General features: G+C 40.3%; 3 protein-coding genes across 6 annotated transcripts; 1 reads left to right on the plus strand and 2 right to left on the minus strand.

Annotated features, from left to right (window-relative positions):
* The first annotated feature begins 750 nt into the window (after positions 1–750).
* On the plus strand, positions 751–10,826 carry ppp4r1 (protein phosphatase 4, regulatory subunit 1). Of its 2 annotated transcripts, none has more exons than XM_065258974.1 (20): positions 751–907; positions 990–1,031; positions 1,462–1,597; positions 1,737–1,843; positions 1,983–2,125; positions 2,199–2,345; positions 2,433–2,540; positions 2,629–2,694; positions 4,402–4,560; positions 4,641–4,753; positions 4,842–5,416; positions 5,955–6,100; positions 7,300–7,374; positions 7,454–7,639; positions 7,726–7,887; positions 8,320–8,420; positions 8,969–9,089; positions 9,560–9,688; positions 9,769–9,910; positions 9,985–10,826. In XM_065258974.1, exons 1-20 carry the CDS (start codon positions 901–903, stop codon positions 10,146–10,148), a joined length of 2,829 nt encoding a protein of 942 aa, XP_065115046.1. In that variant the 5' UTR covers positions 751–900; the 3' UTR covers positions 10,149–10,826. The 2 variants fall into 2 exon arrangements, with proteins under 2 accessions (XP_065115046.1, XP_065115048.1); XM_065258976.2 differs by having other exon boundaries at positions 794–907; positions 1,533–1,597.
* Positions 10,827–11,321: 495 nt separating this feature from the next.
* twsg1b (twisted gastrulation BMP signaling modulator 1b) lies at positions 11,322–15,237 on the minus strand. 2 transcript variants are annotated; one of them, XM_065259068.2, is made up of 6 exons: positions 15,092–15,237; positions 14,667–14,785; positions 14,314–14,446; positions 12,951–13,050; positions 12,383–12,646; positions 11,322–11,790 (listed from the first exon to the last, which is right to left on the minus strand). In XM_065259068.2, the coding sequence occupies exons 3-6, from the start codon at positions 14,422–14,424 to the stop codon at positions 11,609–11,611; spliced, it is 657 nt and encodes a 218-aa protein (XP_065115140.1). In that variant the 5' UTR covers positions 14,425–14,446; positions 14,667–14,785; positions 15,092–15,237; the 3' UTR covers positions 11,322–11,608. The 2 variants fall into 2 exon arrangements, with proteins under 2 accessions (XP_065115140.1, XP_065115139.1); XM_065259067.2 differs by having other exon boundaries at positions 14,314–14,451.
* A 1,365-nt stretch (positions 15,238–16,602) lies between these two features.
* ssr1 (signal sequence receptor, alpha) lies at positions 16,603–20,347 on the minus strand. Of its 2 annotated transcripts, XM_065258977.2 has the most exons (9): positions 20,151–20,347; positions 19,516–19,643; positions 19,325–19,424; positions 18,929–19,191; positions 18,707–18,783; positions 18,050–18,128; positions 17,786–17,876; positions 17,565–17,579; positions 16,603–17,454 (listed from the first exon to the last, which is right to left on the minus strand). In XM_065258977.2, exons 1-9 carry the CDS (start codon positions 20,215–20,217, stop codon positions 17,387–17,389), a joined length of 888 nt encoding a protein of 295 aa, XP_065115049.1. In that variant the 5' UTR covers positions 20,218–20,347; the 3' UTR covers positions 16,603–17,386. The 2 variants fall into 2 exon arrangements, with proteins under 2 accessions (XP_065115049.1, XP_065115050.1); XM_065258978.2 differs by lacking the exon at positions 17,565–17,579 and having other exon boundaries at positions 20,151–20,346.
* Positions 20,348–20,912: the final 565 nt, after the last annotated feature.

Raw genomic sequence — 20,912 nt, forward strand, 5'->3', positions numbered from 1 at the left:
CGTCAAAACGCGCAGGAACTGGTTAAACTGGAAACGTGCGCGTGCACGTTAATGGCGGGCTATAAAACCAACCCAATAATGTATAAAGGTAATTTTTCAAACGTCATTAAAGAAAAATACATAAAACACAAATATAAAATGATTCATAAATTTTATTAACAAAAATAGGCAGGGAAAACCTATCTTAGCCTGTTCGTAAATATATCGAACATGTCAAGAAATGAAAAACATAATCTCAATACTTTATAAAAAAAAAGAGGGTTTAATGAACACTCTTATCATAATAACCGAATTGAAATTACTAATAAAACATTAAACAGCATTGATACTGTGAATAGCAGCAGCCAAAATAGACCAAATATAAAAAACAATATAAACATATAATGGATATATTTTTACATTTTAAATAAACCAAATTAATTAGAATGTCTGATTTAGGGAATTAAATAACCTTTCAGATTTCGTTTTGCAGGTTTTAAAGGAAATAAAGACCAAACTTGGCTCCCAAGTCATAATCCTATTTAAATTAGATTAAGTTAATTCAATATAAAGTGGAAGGGTTAAAAAATAATATTTTATTCTTATTAACAACGACAAAGGAGTTATTGCCATCTGATACCTTGACTGGCGTTTAAAAAAATAACCTATTCGTTACTATTGTTAATAAATTCGTGTTGCGAACCGTTCGTCACCGCGCATGCGCACAGTGGAAAAGTGCGTGCACGCTCCAGAGACGTGCGCGTGATTAAGAATACGTGCGCGGTCCCGGCTGCAGTGCTCGAGCAGTGTACCGCGGCGCGTGTTTGTGTGTTTTTGTGTAGTTTTGTGTCGTGGCGGTTGTTGGTCATCATCAACAGCAGCAGCAGCACAGCAGCGGGTTAAATGTAGGAGCAGCGCGAGATGGCCGGTAACCACACAAACATACACACATAAACACACACGCATTTACACACACTCTGATTGTGTTGTGTTTGTGTGTTTTCTCGCAGATCTCTCTCTACTGCAGGACTCACACGAGGACACAGACGGATGTGAGTTTCGCGCGTGTGCGTGTTAGCCTAATACACAGTACTAAAGTTAGTTTAACATTCAGATATAGAGGTTAAGATGAGTAAGTGTATAGTTAGATCAGTGTTTGTATATTACACACCGATACGAGTTCGTGTTCACAGCTGTCTGTGTGTGTATATTGTGTGTTTCTGTAGAGCTTGTATACATCATTAGTCCCTAACCCATACAACACAGTCACATTTAGTCTGTGATAGTTTGATAATATCAGCTGGAAACTGATGAAGACATCTGGAATAATTCTCAAACACTTTGGTCTGTGTGAACAGAACCAGCACAGATTCACAGCTCATTGATTCATCATCACCTGTGATCTGATGTTGTGCTGTTTCTGCTGTGCTGTGCTGTGCTGTGCTGTGTTTACTCACTGTGTCTCACATCTGTGTCTGTCAGTTGGTGTAGATGGCTACAGCTCAGAGTCTGACGCCATTATAATCCCTTCAGCTCTGGATTTTGTGTCTCAGGATGAGATGTTGACTCCTCTGGGACGACTTGACAAATACATTAACAGCGAGAACGTCTTTCACAGGTGAGCCACAAAAACATCGACACACTTCTCACTGAAATGACGTTTGTGTTCAAATGCAGACCTTACCTGGAGTCTGGTCACAGAGATATTCTGAGTGATGTGCTGTGATTGAGATGTTGACTGTGTTTGTGGGTTTCAGACAGATGGTGGCGCGCAATATTTTGGACACACTCCGAGCGATCAGTGAGGATGACGGGGAGTGCGTTTCTGTGCTGGAGAGGATCGACAGACTCGCCGATGACTCGGGTACATCTGTGTTAATGATGCTTTTATTTACTTTGATCATGCAGCTGTGTTGTTGACTGACAGAAAGTTTTGTGTTTTCGCGTCCATCGTCACATTTAATGTTTTTTAATGATGTAATTTAATGACGTGTGTTCCTCAGAACCGGCGGTTCGAGCAGAGCTAATGGAACAAATCCCACATATTGCAATCTTCTGTCAGGAGAACAGACCTTCCATTCCATTTGCCTTCTCAAAGTACCTCTTACCCATCGTCGTGAGATACCTGGCAGATCAGAATAACCTGGTAAGCGACAGCCGCTTATCTAATCTCCGTTCGGACGAGCCGGCGTGGTAATCGTCTGCTTTTTTTCCCGTAGGTTCGTAAGACGAGTCAAGCGGCGCTTCTGGTTCTCTTGGAGCAGGAACTTATAGATCGAGGAGATGTGGAGAACCTGGTGTGTCCTGTGTTAGTGGACCTCACCGCTCCAGACAGCAATGATGATGTGAAAACGGAGGCAATGGCGGTGAGGATCTTCTTCACTTTTAAAGCGTCCAATCAGAAGCGTTTTATCCCGACTGACCGTTGAGAGATGTTGCTGGTCTCGTTTTAGATTATTTGTAAAATGGCACCGATGGTGGGGAAAGACGTCACGGAACGACTGTTTCTGCCACGCTTCTGCGAGATGTGCTGCGACTGCCGCATGTTTCACGTACGCAAGGTGGGCGCCTCTCATTGGCTCGTAATTCGACTCTGGAGGGAGCTCGTCTGTTCTCATTGGGTGATTGAAGAGATGTTGTGTTTGACAGGTTTGTGCGGCAAACTTTGGTGATATCTGCAGTGTTGTTGGAGGAGAGGCTACAGAAGAGCTTCTGGTATGTTTCACTAACACACAAACTGTACCAGCGTGGGGCTAGTTGTCACACTGGCTGTAACTCAGTTACTGTTAGGAGTTTGAGTTTGTCATGCTAGTTTTATACAGTAAAGTTCAAGAAGTCTAGTTGTTTCTGCTTTCTCTGTGTTTTGCTTTTACATTTTTGTACAGCAAACAATAATGTACCTGCAATGTTTCTGTAAAGCCATTAAAGACAACATATATCATGAAAATCTGACTTTTTCCATGTTTAAGTGCTATAATTGTGCCTCTATCAACCTAGAAAATGTAAAAAAAGATCAACCTAGTAACTTAGTTTTGGTAAACCATTCTCTGCAAGCAAGGATTTGGAAAAAATAGCTCATTGAAATTGGACTCCCCTTGTGATGTCAGAAGGGGATCTTATTATAATAATACCACCCCTTAATCTGAACTATCCAACCACGACACTGCCATTTAGTGCAGGGAGAAAAAGAGAGAAACTAATTGACAGCACACTTGAGTTTCAATTTCAACAAACCACCATTATGGTGATCAGTGTTTGCATTTCATCAGCTCATTTCCATTTTAAAGGACACACCCAAAAACGGCACATTTTTGATCACACCTAAAAAGTGGCAATTTTTAAATTTTAAATTATTTGTGGGGAATTTTTTAAGAGAAAACTTCACTAATGTAGTCTGGGGACACCAAAGATTTATTTTACATCTTAAAGGGGACATTTCACAAGACTTTTTTTTTAAAATTTCAGATGAATCTTTGTTGTCATCAGAGTGCATATGCGAAGTTTAATACCTCACAGATCATTTATTATAAACTTTTAAAATTGCCATTTTGTAGGTGTGGGCAAAAATGTGCCAGTGTGTCCTTTTAAAAGCAAATGAGTTGATCTCTGCCCGTGATTGGAAAGTGCAGATTAAGGGGCGGTAATATTATAAAAAGATCCCCTTCTGACATCACAAGGGAGACCTATTTCAATGAGCCATTTTTTCACATGCTTGCAGAGAATGGTTTATCAAACTGAGTAACTTGGTTGATTTTTATCACATTTTCTAGGTTGATAGAAGCACTGGGGACCCAATTATAGCACTTCACTCTTTCACCGCCAGCGTTTTTAAAAAAAGTTGCCAGCCAGCGCCAGCGTTTTTCATGATTTTCACCAAAGTTTAATGCCTTCCAGAAAATTTTCTTCTTTAAATATATAAACATACAATATACCAAATGAAAGAACAGACCCTCTGCTTTCAAACAAAAAAAACCGTTTCATCCTACCTTTGGTGCTTCTTTTGCAATCAGCTTTTGAATATGGGTAGGTTTTTGCAAAAACACCATATTTTGAGCAAAAAGCAGAGATAATTCCATATTTATGACGGACTTTTCATAGAGATCCCATTCAGAGCGATCTTTAAAACAGACACGGACATGCAGCAGCTTGCCATAGGGCAATACTTCCGGTTTTAAAAAGTAATAATAGCGGTATTGCGGAAAGACGGAAAATCTCGTCATTGGCGGGGAAGCGTTTTCTCTTTATTGACGAGATATCTCTTCAATGGCGGGGAAAGAGTTAAACATGAAGTCAGATTTTCATCATATGTCCCCTTGAAAAAGTTTGTGAAATGTAAAAGAAGAAATTTGTAAAAATTTTAGATTATTTTAGGTCATCTGACCATTACCTTTCTCTCTCTGATTTTCTCTCGGTCTCGTGCAGCTGCCACGTTTTTTCCAGCTCTGCTCAGACAACGTTTGGGGCGTACGAAAGGCCTGCGCCGAGTGTTTCATGAGCGTTTCCTCCGCCACATCTCCAGAAGTGCGACAGGCGAAGCTCTCGTCCCTGTTCATCAGTCTGATCAGTGACCCCTCCCGCTGGGTGCGTCATCTCATTCAGCTTTATTTAAAATGTGTGACCCGTGTCATGTTTCAAACTTGTGCGTTGTTCTGTCTCATCAGGTGCGTCAGGCGGCGTTTCAGTCGTTGGGTCAGTTTATTTCCACATTCGCGAGTCCCTGCAGCAATGTGGGACAGTACTTCAGAGATCCCAACGGCGAGGGTTTAGCTCACAGGTGAGATACAGTGACTCATGGATGAAGGAGATTGTTTAATGATGGATAATCTCAATGATGTCTCGCTCGTTTCTCGTCCCTCGTGCAGCACGAGCACATATGTTGCAGACACGCTGCAGCAGAACTGTGTTTCCTATAATGCCTCGGGCTGTGAGGAGCAGGAAGGGGCTGATGTAGGAGAGGAGGGTGGAGGTGAGCAGACTGCGGAGGTTCTGTCAGGAGATGAGTCCATCAGCGGGGACAGTTCTGATATTTCTTCACCCAAGTGCCTTCCTGAGGAGATGGAGCTTTTATCTGAACCGGTGGAGGAGCAGAATCCACCGACATCAGCACCGGAAGACCTTTCACCTCCTCCTGAAAGTCCTGAGGCGGACCCGACACCAAACTCCATGCAGAACCTCCAGGAGAAGAACTGTGAAGAAAACATCTCTGATCCATCAGTGAGGACACACGAGATTCCCGAGCAGGAGCTCTTTAACTCCTTCCACTACTGGAGGACACCCATCCCAGAGATCGACCTGAATCTGCTGGAGGAGGAGATCCGGCCGAAGGAGGAGGAGATCCGGCCGTCGAATCCGAGCGCTCCTCCGGCACTGGGCAGAAAACAGCTGGAGGAGCTTATTGAGAACCTGGAGCCACACATCGATGACCCGGATGTCAAAGGTGAGCCGTGTGATTGACTGATATCTCTAACGATGTTTGTTTTTGGGCTACATTTCTTTAGTGCTGTGCAGTCTTTTATTATTATGATGCCTGCTCTTTACTCTCTCATATGTTCAACCGTCAGAAATCATTCACCAGAAACAACTGTAGAGTTGATCAGACATTATGGCTGTAGTCAGACAGTTGTATAATCACAATGTTCAAGTTGTTAATAGTGTCTGATATTGAGAGCTGGTTAAGTGAGATGGAAGGAAACGACTACAGGAAGTTGCAGGAACATTGAGCTGAAAACAGAACTGGGAGTGAGCACCACTTTAACTCTTAAAAGAAATACTTCAGCTCACAATTCATTGATATTCAAATGCCATCACGTTATAACAGAGCTCCAAAAGCACGTGCGCATCCATCATTACAGTAATCCAAACCACTTGTGAATATGTTCATAACACATGAAAAAGAGAGACCCCTTCACAAACGGCTCACGTGACCGCACGCACATGCAAGTGATGTCAGCGTATGTGTGCTGTGTTTGTTACAGCTCAAGTTGATGTTCTGACCGCCGCCCTGAAGGCCACGGTTTTGGACTCTGAAGCAGAAGATCCAGCGTTCCTGGAGCCCCGGCCCGCACAGTCAAACCCTTTCAACTCACACCAATCCACTGATCTCCTGTCAGTCAGCACACAGGTCAGCATAAATCAAACACATTCAACCAATGCAACTCATATTCAGCTGATGCGGTAACATCTGAATGTCACTTTAGCTGGATAACACTGCTAATCTTTTCCAGTTTTGACAACCCTTACATCATCATCATCATCATCTTTTAAAAGCGACTCGTATCCGATATCTGCATTTACACGAAACACTTCAAGGGAGACTTACTGACCCTGAACGGCTTAAACCACAGAGGAAGTTAAATGTTGCGATATGCAATGAACACAGACAAAATGATTATACAACATTATATTATATACATACATAAAACTTCAACATTACTCAAGATTGTGCTGCTCAGAAGAGTCATGTTATCGTGGGTGGTGTGTCCACCTAAAGCCCGATTTATGGTCGTGCATAGGCTGTCCGTAGCCTGACGTGCACCTCACAACATTTTTAACAGCGCGTCAGTTCTACGCGGACCGCAAGCGCTGTTATTGGTTCACCAGAACCCCTTCTGTCAGGTAAAAAAACTGTGTCATAGGTATTTCCTGAAAAAAAAAGACGGACCAACTTGAGGAGTGCTTAAACTCAAACTGCAACAAAAGTTGCTGTTTATTTACTTCCATCATTGCTGGTCTTCTCAAATCATACACAAGAAGTTGCTGTTTCTTCTTCGTTTGTGGGTTAACTTGCTAAGCTTCTTCTTCTTTGACGGTCGCGCTGCTACTGTGGTTGTATGCGTGGATACTGCCTTCCAGCGTTCTGCGCGCATGTTTGCACGTTGACACGGACGATAGTGCTAAAGTATAAATGAAAACTACGCACAACTATAACAAGCCCTTTAATTGATGTCATTTGTCAGCGTCGCATTTTTAATGATGCACAACACATATAGAGAAGTCTGTTTGAATGCATGCATCCGATTCATATCAGAGTTATTTCCACATATCAATGAGGCCTGAAAACCATCGGAGAATATCGGAATCTATGCACTTTTTTCCCTGCTTACATGTCTGTGGGTCATATCCCATCTGTGCCACATGATAAGAAGTGTAAATGCAGCCCCTTTAAATAATGTATGAATGTGTTTCTTATTAGGTGTTCATGTACATCTTTTAAATGTTACAGTATTGCAAGTATTGTTATATTGCTTGCTTGATTTAATGCTTTGCTTTGCTCATGTGTTATAAATCTGATCTGTTTTGGCGTGTGGTTTTGCCCCGCAGGTGAACTGTGATGATGAGGACTCGGATGTGAGCGACGGTTTGAATCCTGAAGATGAGCACAAATCTAAACATCAGGTGAGTATTGCCGAGTGATGTCAGTCCTGTCAATCCCATCATGCTCCGCTCTGACCCCGTGTCTCCTTGCACGCCCCAGGATGTGGTTCCTCAGCCGTTACTGGACCAGTATCTGTCCATGACCGACCCGTCCCGCGCTCAGACCGTAGACATGGAGATCGCCAAACACTGTGCCTATAGTCTGCCCGGTGTGGCTCTGACGCTGGGACGACAGAACTGGCACTGCCTGCGAGACACCTACGAGACGCTGGCCTCCGACATGCAGGTGTGTAGCTCCGCCCACAGTGATATTGCATTGGCTTAAAGTTCCGTTGTGTATTATTTATCTGAACAGTTTTGTGTTTTTGGCAGTGGAAGGTTCGGCGCACGCTGGCGTTCTCCATTCATGAACTGGCTCTGATTCTGGGCGATCACCTCACTGCCGCTGACCTGGTGCCCGTATTCAACAGCTTTCTGAAGGATCTGGATGAGGTTCGCATCGGAGTCCTCAAACATCTCTACGACTTCCTCAAGGTCAAAGTCACCTTCATGGATTGATGTTTGATTGAATGTTTTTGTCACGGATCGGGAGTATCTTCTCTTTGTTTGCTTTATCAGTTGAATGTTTCTTAATTTCATCGTCAGGCCGTTTGTTTTTCTTTCAGTCTGTTGTGTTCACTCACGTAACACACACGGGCATGTGGAAGGTCAATCTGAACGCATTGCATTGTGGGATATCACGCTGTGTGCTCTGCTGTATACCTTGGCAAACATAGCAGGAATTTCTGCTGTTTGATGTTTCTATAAAATCCCCATGCCGTGCACAGTGTATGCGGCTCATACTGCAGATATAACAGCGCCTGATCTCTTACACTTACAGTTTGACCAATGAAAGACTCTCATCTTTTAAGCACATTCAGTTGTTCATCAGTCAAACGTGTTGTTTTGTCTGCGTTTCTCTTTTAGTTGTTGCATCAGGACACACGGAGGAAATATCTCTACCAACTGCAGGAGTTTCTAGTGACGGACAACAGTCGAAACTGGAGGTTTCGCTCTGAACTGGCTGAGTATGACCTTCATTACGATTGACTTACCCTTTCATAAAGCCTCCTGATATTAAATCAGCAAATATCACTAGGGTTGCAAAATTCTGGGAATTTATGGGAATTAACGGGGATAAACTGGGAATTTGAAAAAAATGCAGAGTAGCCTCTAACCGTGAATTTAAATGTTGTTGTAAAAAAAATCTTCATATTAGAATGACTTTTGAATGATTTTTGATTAAATAAATCCAGGCTTGATGAGCTTAAGTATAGGGTTTCTCAATATTTGTATTACCTTGCATGCACAAAATGTTTATTTATGTTTGTATATGATATAGTTTATATACATTATCAAATAATTCCCATAAATTCCTGTTAAGTATCCAATTTGGAATATTTCCAAAATTCCACAGATTAAGTTCCCATGGAAAGTTTCAGAAAATTTACCAGAAACCTTCTGCTTTTTTTCAACCTTAAATATCACACATCTAAATAATCAACTGATATCTGCTAGAGGAACACAATAGCATAGCATTGATATAGTGTTGTGTGCGTGTGTGTGTGTGTTACAGGCAGCTGGTTTTGTTGTTGGAGTTGTACAGCGCTCAAGATGTTCACGATTATCTGAGACCGCTGGCATTCTGTCTCTGCACCGATCGAGTCTCATCTGTACGCTGGACGTCCTACAGATTGGTACTGAAACCAGAGTCACCTCACTTCACGTTTACACACAGATGCACACAAAAGCTTGAAGTCTAATCTCAGATGTTTTATATTTTAATGCAACACTTTAGTGTCCTGTGTATTTATGGTCAGTTTATATAAACCATATAAATCATGACAATAAACGCAGATATACTGAAGAAATCCATATAAATATTAATCACATCTCTCACATGCCAATAATTATACGTTTACAATTCACAAACCTAATGATTGATAATAAGATCTGATCTGAACTCTGTCACATATCTGAATGAAATGAAGAATCTGTTCAGAGAAACTCAAAGATTTCCAGTGCCTACATTTAAATCTGTGAAGGTCTGATGTCACGGCTTTAAATTGAATCAAAACTTGATGTGTAAATACTGTTTGATGTGAATATCTTCTTGCGTGTGCGTGTGTGTGTGTGTGTGTGTGTGTGTGTGTTTGTGTGTTTTCAGGTAAGTGAGATCATCAGGAAGTTGTCCGCCTGTTCATCTCTTCTGGTGAATTTTCTGAGTGAGCTGGTGGATAAATTCTGTCATTCATCAAAGTGGTCTGGACGGCAGGCGTTTGCTTTCGTCTGTCAGGTGATTCGCCGGTCAAACGCTCTCTTCATTCTGCCACAGTTCTCAGAGCAGTTCTTTATCATCTGCTTGTGTTTCACCAGTTGTCTTTAGAGGAGGAATGTCTGACCCTGGATCAGTTCTCCGAACACCTGCTGCCTCCTCTGCTGCAGCTGGCATCTGATCCTGTGCCCAACGTCCGTGTGCTGCTCGCCAAGACCCTGCGTCAAACACTGCTTGAGAAAGGTGTGTGTGTCTTGTGTGTCTTGTGTGTGTGTCACTGTTGTTACTCTGCTCATTGTGTGTCCTTTCTCCTGCAGAATACTTTCTGAACTCCACCAGCTGTCACCAGGAGTCGCTGGAGCACACACTGGTCGCCCTACAGACTGACATCGACAAAGATGTGAAATATTTTGCTAGCGTTCATCCGGGAAGCAGTCGCCTCAATGAGGATGCCATGAGCACCACCTCATCTACATATTGAACGCATGAGCGGCTCTGATTGGCCAGATACTGAGAAACGAACCCAGAATGCACCTCACTACAGCAGACACTTGTTGGGTTATTTGTGGGTTTTTACACATTCTCATTTAATTTGCCACAGAAGCCTTAAAACCGTCTTCCTTACAGCAGGAAATACTTGAAGAGCTGGAGAAATCAAACTCTTGACTAACTCCACTGAACCTTGACTAACTTAACTAAACCGTTCACATTTCAGCCTAGCGACGGGTCAGTTATCTTCTAACTCTTTGATGGGACCTTATCTCTCTCTCTCTCTCTCTCTCTGTCTCATATATCATGTTGTAGTTACAGATGAGACATCATCACAGGTCGTCTGTCTGATCTCAAGGGCTCGAGTCGTCGGTCATTTTAATCTTTAATGCAGCACATTGTTGTACTGATGGACGTTTGCTGTTCCTCGTGTGATGGGACGCTCGTCTGCATAGAAACAAATGTAAACTTGTATTTTTTAAAGCGATATTACGAGTGGTCCATTTGGCTGAGAATGTGAACATATTGAATATGAAATCATCACTTGAAGCCTTTGAGTATTTTAATGCAAAAACACTCTTTCAATGTTCTGTATATATTTGTTTTTGATCATGAATAGCATCGCTGTTATTCTCTTAACTTGCCCAGAATAAAATTTCAGATAAATGTGTTTTTCTGTGTCTGTGATGATCAGTGTTTTAATATTGTGAGGACCCTAATGCTTTGTCCTGATAGGATAGATTCTGCATCTCAACTTCATTCCAAAGTGTGTTAGGGTGCTTCACATTTAAATACACTGACTGACAAAATACAATGAGTTCAAACTCATCCATTCTTAATGTGTCTGTGTTCTCATAAGCACAGATGATATCTGGACTCTAAGAGTTCATTCTTGTGTGTGACCTCCAATGTTTCTGTTGTCTAGTTCAGATTTTCTGCTGTTATCTTCCAGCATGAATGAATGAATGATTGAGCTGAAATCACAGAGGTCTTTTGTGCTGCTGCTGTCGGACGGTAGATGAACTTTTGCCAGCTTGTTTAAGTCTTTTGGCAGCACGTCATTCATTCGAGACACCTGCGTGCTGAATGTTGTACCAGCAATGAAATGAGGTCACGTACGACAAATAATTCACATCACAAACAAACAAAATAGTTTCATTGAGCTGTTTTATTAAAATACTTTTGACAAATAGGTACAGAAGTGTGTTAAAATATTTTCTCTAAACAAAAGCACACAGATTCTTGATGAAACCGTGTCTTTATCCCTGCACTCTTTATCAAAGCATTCATTTGACATTATAAGAATCAATGAGCAAAGTAAAAAAAATATATATACAAATCCAAACACTTTTGCTCAGACACTATAAAATATCTCAAAGAAATAAAAGAGAAATCTACTTTACATGATTGTATTAAAGCTTCTTATAAAGAAAACTGTGTTTGGGTGACGGGTCAGTACTGACAGTTCATGCATTTGGCCATTTTGCTTCCATAATCGACACACTCGGGTCCGATGCATTCACAGCAGGCGTTGTGAAACCAGCGATACTTGGAGCCGCCCATGGATTCACAGTACAGCTTACACTGATTAATGGACACGCAGTCATCAAAGTACACAACCGTGCACATTGTATCTGCAAAAGATCAAATCAAACTATCAGTACAATATTTAATCACAAACTTTAATGCAATGTAAAATTGTTCACTCATTGAGTATCCGCCTTTACAAACATTAACCATTATAATGCTAAAAGTGTAGCAAGCATGTTTATTTCTTTGGCATAATGATAACCATTTGTAAAGCCATTTATTACACAAGCCACAATGACTGTTTATCAGGTTCATAATAAAGTCAATCAGATCAAATCTCATTAAAACTTATTCTGAGCTAAAATAAGAGATGAACAGTTTTTAGCTGTTTCAACCAAGTCTTAATAATTTGAACTACTTTCACTATTTCATTCAAAGGTTTTTTTCCTGTTGAGAAAACCTCAGATTAGAAATAAACTAGTTGAAACTAAAGTGAGACTGATATTTCTTTGGGTCTGTTCAGAGACACCTGCTGGATATCGGATTAACAAATGTGTTTTTCTGTGAATCACAGCGCAAGATCATGAGGTCAATGCACAATAATTCAACATCAATTACCATCAACTTAATAAAGCTTCTGTCTTCTGAAGCGTGAGGTGTTTAATACTCAACAATCTTCTCAAACATCACGCTAACCTTGAGTATTGTCATAGCTGGCGTGGATGCTGTTGCCGGGCAGTGAGACGTTCTGATGTGAATCCTCCATGGTCTCCAGATAAGAGAGCAGACTCTCATGATAGGAAAGCTCTTCGGTTACTGGAAATGACACCACCATCATGTTGACGGGTGAATCTCCTTCAGTCAGAGCTCTGAAGAGTGACGGGATCGGTCTGTACAGTTCCTCCACTGTGCTCTTGGCAGTGGCCGGCGTGGCGCTGTAGTTTTTTGGGTTGCACATCCCTGTGAAGACAATATGAAAAAGGTTAGGGGTTAACCTTCAAGATAATCTGCATGTAGATGGATTTGATGTGGGGTGCAGAATTGCTCATCTGCTTTTACTGTAGTTGAATTCAATGGTATTATATGAAAATGATTTCAGCAGCCAACAATTCATCAAAACAACACCCCATGTTTATCTCTGCTGCAAATAAAAAACTATAGTTCAGGTAGTCAGGTCATATTTACTATCACCACCATATGTAATATTTGTTTATGAGGACACAAAACCACTATTCTGTAATCTTATATTGTCAAGTTCTCTTACCCACACAATCACAGCACTCCTCCCAAAGAGAGCCAAGACACATCATACAGTCCTTACAACACGAGCAGTTTCCATCCTGTGGTCGGCACTGACACAGCTCCTGTTAAATGACAGCACAATACCAACATTAAACACAGATCAACACTAACACAACACAGACATTCCTCATTCATCGGGGGCCCGTTTCAGAAAGGTGGTTAAGTGAAAACCCTGAGTATGTTAATCAAAATGAGAGGTAGGTTAAACCTGAGACAGTGGGGTAAGTCAAGCCTGTTTCAGAAGGAGAGGTAACTTATACTCAGAGTCTGTTTCCGGAGTAACTTACTCTCTGAACCTAACCTGGTCGGGAGCAGGTTTAATCCTGTAAACTCAGAGTTTCTTGTGTTCTCCTCCCCATTTTTTAAAGGAGTAGCTGTGTTTAATCTTGTTAGTTGCTTTAGTTCATTCATTCATTGCGCACATTTTTATTACATACACTGTAAAATATTTTTTAGCTGTATTTAATTTAGAATCAAATTGCCAGTGCAAATCATTTTACCTTAGTGCTTTATATATTCTTTGGAGTTGGTTGAACCTCCTTATTGAAACGGGCCCCAAATCCTCACGACACAGTTAAACACAGACATACCTCATCAGATCCTAACTAACACAAAGATACCTAATCAGATCCTTAATAACAACAGCTAAACACAGACAAGCTTCATGAGTTCAACACAGTTAAACAAGGTCGCACTTCATCAGTTCAATGCTAACACAGTTGAACACAGGCATGCTTTTTGAGTTCAACACAGTTAAACACAGACACGCTTCATGAGTTCAACACAGTTCAACACAGACAAGCTTCATGAATTCAACACTAACACAGTTAAACACAGACACGTTCCATCAGTTCTGAATATATTCAGTCTTTGACTTTTAATAGAACAGGCATGTTAAGACGAGTCCTTAAACTCCAACTTACATGAAAGAATTTTTTAACCATTCCATATAAAATCCAGTGACTGATTCTGTCCAGGTGGAACCACGTTTAACTAATACAGAACCCAATTTCGTGCAGCAAACTGATTCCAGGTCAGCACAAGAGGATATATAACAGCACCTACCTTCTCATATTGATATTTTTATATAATAATGCAGTAAAACATCTACAATGATCCAGATTCCCTTCAGTCAAACACATTTTATCACATCAATAGAGACTTCATATCAACAATGACAAAAACCTGCTGTTAGAAGGGAAAGTGAGGGGTCAAGAAGAAGTGAAACACAACAGATCAACACAAACGAGCTCAAACACTTCACTTTGTCAGTCACACAACACCTTCACTCTTCATATTTACCGACAAATGAAAGTTCATCTTACCTGAATGAGACACTTGCTTACATCACTGGCACACAGAGCTTTATTACAGCCCACAGCAAGAGAAAAACCCGAGAAAAGAACGAGAAATACTGATGCTGCTGATGACTGCATTCCGAATCCGATCCAAACCCGTCTGATCTACATCAATACACGACAGAGTGAATCAGAAGAGAGAGAGAGAGAGACAGACACAGAGAGAGAGAGAGAGAGAGAGAGAGGAATGGAGAGACAGGAAGAGAGACCTAATAAACAAACAATTCTAACATCAAAGACAAAAGCGGCGTCCGATTGATTGTGACGCATAAATGAGCGGCAACATCAAAGCCTACAAACGTGTGAATGTGTCGAATCACCTGACAATGAATCAAATCACTGCAGCGACGCGACGCCACTGATTCAGAAACAGCGTGAAAAGTCTCTCACTCATTGGAAACTTTAGTCTCACCTCCAGAGAAAGAAACACACGCGGTGTCTGCTCTCACAAACACAACACAAACACAAAACTTCTTAAAGTCACACACACACTTTCAATTACTTTAATTATATGCTTGGTTTAGTTACAATATTGCCAAGAAATACACAATATGACTAGGCACTGCTTTTGGCCTTCTACAAAACATGATAAAATGATTCAATTATATTTAATTGATTCCTACATAAATAACACATTAATGATGTCATAATTTTAGATAAGATCAAAATATCACCATTCACACAATGCTTGTAAAATTATTATTGTAAATTTATCTGCATTTAAATGTTATATATTTATAAGCACCAATTGTGGAGTAAACACAGCTCACGGTTTCTGCATCTTGATCGATATTAAATGAATAGTGGAATTCTGCATGAATGATTTATAATAATGGCGTTAATCTCTTTGCACAAACTTCTAATGTTATTATAGACAAACAAGACCTTGCACTTGCCGTTCAAACCGCTAATGAGTTTGACTGTACAGACAGTATGAAGGAAGTCCCGCCTTCATGTAAGAACAGCCAATCAGCAATCGTTAAAGACTCTGGGGGAGGGGCTCACACAGAGTGTGGGAAGTGTCTCTGTGATCTTTTGCGGATTGAAACAGATTTTATTACTTTTTATTTCTAATTTGTTCTTAGTACACAAAATCTGTCTGTCTGCGTTAGATAAGGGTTTATTTTACTCAAATAGATTTATTCCGCTCAACGCACGCAGTAGAGTATCTGTTCCGGCCTGCAGGTGGCACTGTTGACAACACTGTCATTAAACATCGGCTTTCATCAAGTTACTATTACAAAACAACTAACCAACTCTTAGGGGTGGTTTCCCAGGACTAGGCTTTAGTTTCATTGGGAAAACGAACTATTTTTAACAAACATGCCTTACTAAAACAGATCACATTTATTTTCCCTGTCCGGGGAACTGCCCCTTAAAAACTTAAAGCTTATTAACTTCTTAAAGTTTACAATGTAAATTTATATGAATGTAAAATGAAGACTTATGAGAAACATGTAAATGCACTTATGTTATTTAAAGTAATGTAACTTTTATCCATGCTGAAAGTTAGCCAGGCAACAGAATTTAGAGAAAATGCAAAGGAGAAATCAGGATTTAAAACATCTACATTAAATAAGAGAGATACAGGGTTGATCAACAACAGGGAAAGACAAAAGAGGAATAAAGAAATACATCAAATAAAGAAACAAAAAAAATACCCAGAGCACAAATAGACCAAAGATACTGATGCTGTTTCACACAAGACACAGAATTAAAGCAGAAAAGCCCAATGTAAGACAGATTTTCTGGTTGCTGAATATTTAAGCTTTTACACAAAGAATATTAAAATGAAATTATTATCATCTGTTCACTTCTGTCTAAATGAATAACATTCATCTGATTTAAGATTTTCAAGCTGCTTCTTATGGTAGATTGTGGACTGATATCATTCAACATTTTTTTATTAATATAATGTTAAATTATATTTTAGAATATATTTTCAATCTTGTACTTTTCCCTACATGCTATAGCGTTGTATTTAATGTTCTATATATTAAAAAAATGCATTTGTATTTCTACTCGCCTCTGAATGGGTAGCAGATTATTAATGTTAAATGATGTGATAAACTACTGCTTAGATTTACTAACTCAGATTAATCATTTGTATTTATTGCATTCATAAAACATTAATTTCAATAACCGAAGAACCGAATAATGTTATCAAAATATCACAACTCATTTGGCCGACATGCTTTTCATGGGAAACAAACTCAAACCTTCAAATGTTAACACAAACACACGACTGAATCAGAAAAGAGTTTTTATTCATGTTTTTCTTTATTTGTCCAAATAAATCTTGAACTGTACATCTTACAGCATTTGCTCGGGTGGAAAAAACATTTCTCAAAAAAAGTCACTTTAATTTATTTTGTTCTTAAAAGAAAGAAACAGGCTAAAAATAAAAAGGTTTTCATCTTCCTGAAATGAAGCTGTGAGAAAACATCAACATCACAGTCCATAAATCACAGATCAGATGTTTCTGCTGTGGAGTTTTATCAACAGTATGAGAGCTCAGACATTCGGTCGTGTTAAAATCACAGAGCAGTCTGAGAGGAAAACTGACAACAAGAGAAACTCAATTGATGGAAAGCAGAAGCACCTTATGAAAGCAAAGAGTTTCCATCTTTAAAATCAATCACATCAACTCACTCCATTCAACTGGATGAAGAAATATGGCTGCAAGAATCCTCATCCAATCTATCAAAACCAGGACAAGTGAAGAAAACCTCATGTGGCTCAAACCGTATCCCAGAATCCTCCACTCATGACCTCATGCAGTAAATAATCAAATTAACATGACGAACACGGTTTCAAAAAACAAAAAAAAACTACAGACGCGCTTTAATGTCAGACCTGCACAATTCACTCCTGTGTTACTTAAAAACTGTTTCATGTATCTGCAGTGTGTGTGTGTGTGTGTGTGTGTGTGTGTGTGTGTGTGTGTTTGTGTGTCAGTCCATCAGCGTTCAGTGATGATTTGTTATTCCACTGAAAACACAAGACCAGCCGCATGATAAAGGCGGTGATGAGCGTTTCTTCACTCGTCCGATCCGGCGGAGCGTTTCTGAGTCCTCTTGCGTGGAGATCTCCTGGGAGAAGCTTTATCTGACGAGACAGTTTAACATCAGTTACACACAACCAACAGCTGTACTATTATCAGACAGATTCACAAACAGAGCTTAAAGTAAGAAAAAAGACTGGAAACAAACTCTCACCTCGTCGACTCGCCACTGAACACAAGAGGAGAGAGAGAAAGGAAATAAAGAGAGAGAGAGAGCGAGTGAGTGAACCAGCAGCATTCACAACCAATCAGAGCTGGGATTGATCTCAAGCAGAAGACAGACAGATATCAGTCAAGCTCTCAGAAACAGAAAGACAGCCGTCAGGAATATTCACATATCACACAAACACTGAATTCTGATTGGCTGAAACTCACTGATCTGGTTAAGTGTTTCCTGTGGGATCCAGCTCATGTCTACATCATTGTGATTCGAGGTTCCCATCTCAACTTTAGCAGGTCGTCTCCTCTGCACACACACAGAAACACTGATGACTACACAACACACTATTGCGTATAAACACATTACTACACGCAGATGCTGTTTAACATCATTCAACATGAAGAAATGCAGTTGTTAATGTTAACATCACATGATGCAGAGAGACTTTAACATCTGTATCATCATTATTGCACACGTACCTTTCGTGACTCCAGCAATTGATGTAACCCGACGACCACCAGCAACCCCAAACCAGACAAAAACACATACAAGAAGATTCTGCGCACAAAAACACACAACACAACTGATCAGAGTGAAGAACAAACAATACATCTGAGCAATAACACAAAGACAATCCTTCACTATAATCTACAGGACGATGTCATCAGAAGTGCATCTTAAGTGTTGATAAAATATAGATTTTTAGGAGTGCGCGCACACACAAACACACACGATGTAAAGTCACTCTTTCTTTTATTTAAAAAAAAAAAATTCAATTCAGTGTCATTATTATTATTAAATGTAGAAGATAATAACAATAAAGTAAGTGACCCTAAACTAGTATCCGGTTGTATAGATCAGCTCGCAGTTTTTAACTCTTTCTCTGCCAGCGTTTTTTTTTTATTAATGCCTTTCCGAAAATGTTCTTCTTTAATATATAAACATACAATATAGCTCACAAAAGAACATACTAAACCGTTTCATTTTATTTGTGATCAAAACATACACAGAGTTTTACCAAGTTGGTTAAAAGCACCACCTAGTGGATAATAGCAGAAATATGAATTGCTGTAAAATCTCATCAATGACGGGAAAAGAGTTAATCTGACGGATCAGGCGGTTAGAAACAATCTTACGTTTCTCCGTCCAGACCGTCCTCCTCCTCAGTAATGGTCACAGTCTGGTTGAAGACGGCGTCCTGGAAGATGTTACCCTGAAATGCAGAAAGTTCAAAGATTGAAGCGTTAAGAGAGATAATAAAGCATTGATCGTTTTATCTACAGTCACACACTGGTGTAGATAACAAAATCTCATGACCTTCCCAACATTCACTCTGAACTCAACACCACATCACTCACGCTACTGTCTTTGTAGTTCAGGTTGATGACCAGACCAAAGGGACGTCCGCCCATCGGCTCTGCGGGGATGAAGGAATATTCAAATGTGGCCTGGCGCTGAGGAGGAACTACGGTGCCCAGCTGAAGAGCCGTGAAGTTCTGGATGTAGAACTGGAAGTCCTGAGGATAACGGAAAGAGGCGTCCAAAGAGTCCACGATGAAGTTTTCTGAGCCTTTGTTTGTGAATCCCAACAAAAACTTGACAATGTTGTTGGCAGGAAAATCTGGAATTGTAACAGAGAGAAAATAAAAGAGATCAGACAGAGAGAAAAGCGTGAATTCATCATAAATATACATCTGTGTGTCTGGACAAGGAACATGATGACATCACAACAACTTTATGCTCGGCAAATTTACTTTCTCCTTTGACAAAGAGGATGGTGGTGTCAGCGTTGGGTGAAGCCTTCATCTCCCCCACCAGACCTTCCTCCTCCTCCTCTTCTTCTTTTTCTTCAGTCTGAAATCAGAAGGAAAAACATTAAGGGTCTTGAATCGTGACAAACTACAGGTGATGTTTCTGGCACATGAAGAGAGTTTCTGTCTCTTACTAATTCAGTGTTTTCATCATCTTCAACCTCAGCTTCATCATCTTCATCATCAGCCATCACATCATCAGCAGTATCTTCATCCACAGCCTCCTCTTCTTCAGTGGCATCCTGTGCCATTACCACAGGACCTGATGGCAAACACACACGAGATCAGTTATGATATCTGAAGTCAAAATCACATCACGACATCTTCTGAGACTTTACACAGATAAAATGATTCACTTACAGTCATTCATCAGAGATATTTAGTCAAATAAATAAATATAAGGTTTAAATGCGGCCACACTCGGGCTTCACGTGGACAGATTACTAGCCAATTAAAAAGAGTAACATATGTGACTACAGCTCTGTTGTGTTTGCAGATGTATAATAAAGGCTGTAATATATTCATGTGTATTAATGTGTTGTGTTTAAATGAATCACAGCTGCAGCGGGAAGGACACGTCACACAAACACACACGCGCACATACGCACACAGAAACACACATTCACTCCAGCGTGTTTAAATGTGTTCACGTGCTTCATTGACACACGACAGATTAAAGTTACAGATTACCGATCAGATTATTAGTTGATAGAACAGAAAGTTGAGAGACGCGCGGCCTTATGAAAGACTCAGTGTCGTGTAAACTCACCCTTCATCATCAGTGTGGCGGGAAACGCCAACAGGAGCAGCAGCAGCAGTTTATTCAACAACCTCATCGCGACAGCCAAACAAAAATCAAACAACAACGAGAAAGAATGAAAAATCTGTGTGCGAAACACACGTCAAGCGCTGCTCAAATTCACACTGAGGAAAACCTGCACTGCGACTGCGCCTCATCCGGGTCACCTCTGACGTTACACGCACGGACACGTGTCGCAATAGAAATAGAAAAGAGGTAGAATGACCGTAGGCGTAAAAGAAGGAGGAATGAAGAAAGGGGCGCGTCTTTAAAGATCAAACATTGAAGATCATGTCAATTGTTTTAAACTTTATACTTCCAATTTAGTGACAATTACAGTTTCTCAGTATCATAATTTAGATATGAAACATTGTTCCGATGAAACTGTAAACTTGTTACTCTTCTCAGTACGAATGTGTTTCTATAATTTTAATTCTGTAATTCTATACAGCGGTTAAATTCTTCCTGTACACCATGCATCAAATCCCTAAAACTAATATATGTAAAACATGACATGTTTTAAGGTACACATATCTCTAATAGTTTTATGTTTTTGAATGGAGGGTTGGGCTTTGTGAGCCATTCAGCGCCACCTGCAGGAACATATAGTGCGTTAACAGACACACATGCCGCCCAATGAGCGCCCATACTGCGCATGCGCACAACCCGCTGACGTCACACACAAAAGGAGACGTGTCTCTTAATGCGAATGAGCAGTCATAACTATATTTT

The sequence above is a fragment of the Paramisgurnus dabryanus genome, chromosome 22 (genome assembly GCF_030506205.2).
Source record: "Paramisgurnus dabryanus chromosome 22, PD_genome_1.1, whole genome shotgun sequence".
NCBI lineage: Eukaryota > Metazoa > Chordata > Actinopteri > Cypriniformes > Cobitidae > Paramisgurnus > Paramisgurnus dabryanus.

Excerpts from the sequence above, each read along its gene's own strand:
- ppp4r1 (XM_065258974.1), top strand. Across the intron at positions 2,346-2,432 it reads TGAAAACGGAGGCAATGGCG|ATTATTTGTAAAATGGCACC; the intron begins GTGAGGATCTTC and ends GTCTCGTTTTAG. Across the intron at positions 6,101-7,299 it reads TCCTGTCAGTCAGCACACAG|GTGAACTGTGATGATGAGGA; the intron begins GTCAGCATAAAT and ends TTTGCCCCGCAG.
- ssr1 (XM_065258977.2), bottom strand. The coding sequence starts at position 20,217 with ATGAGGTTGTTGAATAAACTGCTGCTGCTGCTCCTGTTGGCGTTTCCC. Across the intron at positions 19,425-19,515 it reads ATGATGAAAACACTGAATTA|ACTGAAGAAAAAGAAGAAGA; the intron begins GTAAGAGACAGA and ends TTCTGATTTCAG. Across the intron at positions 18,129-18,706 it reads GACGGTCTGGACGGAGAAAC|AATCTTCTTGTATGTGTTTT; the intron begins GTAAGATTGTTT and ends TTTTGTGCGCAG.
- twsg1b (XM_065259068.2), bottom strand. The coding sequence starts at position 14,424 with ATGCAGTCATCAGCAGCATCAGTATTTCTCGTTCTTTTCTCGGGTTTT. Across the intron at positions 13,051-14,313 it reads TAAGCAAGTGTCTCATTCAG|GAGCTGTGTCAGTGCCGACC; the intron begins GTAAGATGAACT and ends GTCATTTAACAG. Across the intron at positions 11,791-12,382 it reads CAGCTATGACAATACTCAAG|ATACAATGTGCACGGTTGTG; the intron begins GTTAGCGTGATG and ends GATCTTTTGCAG.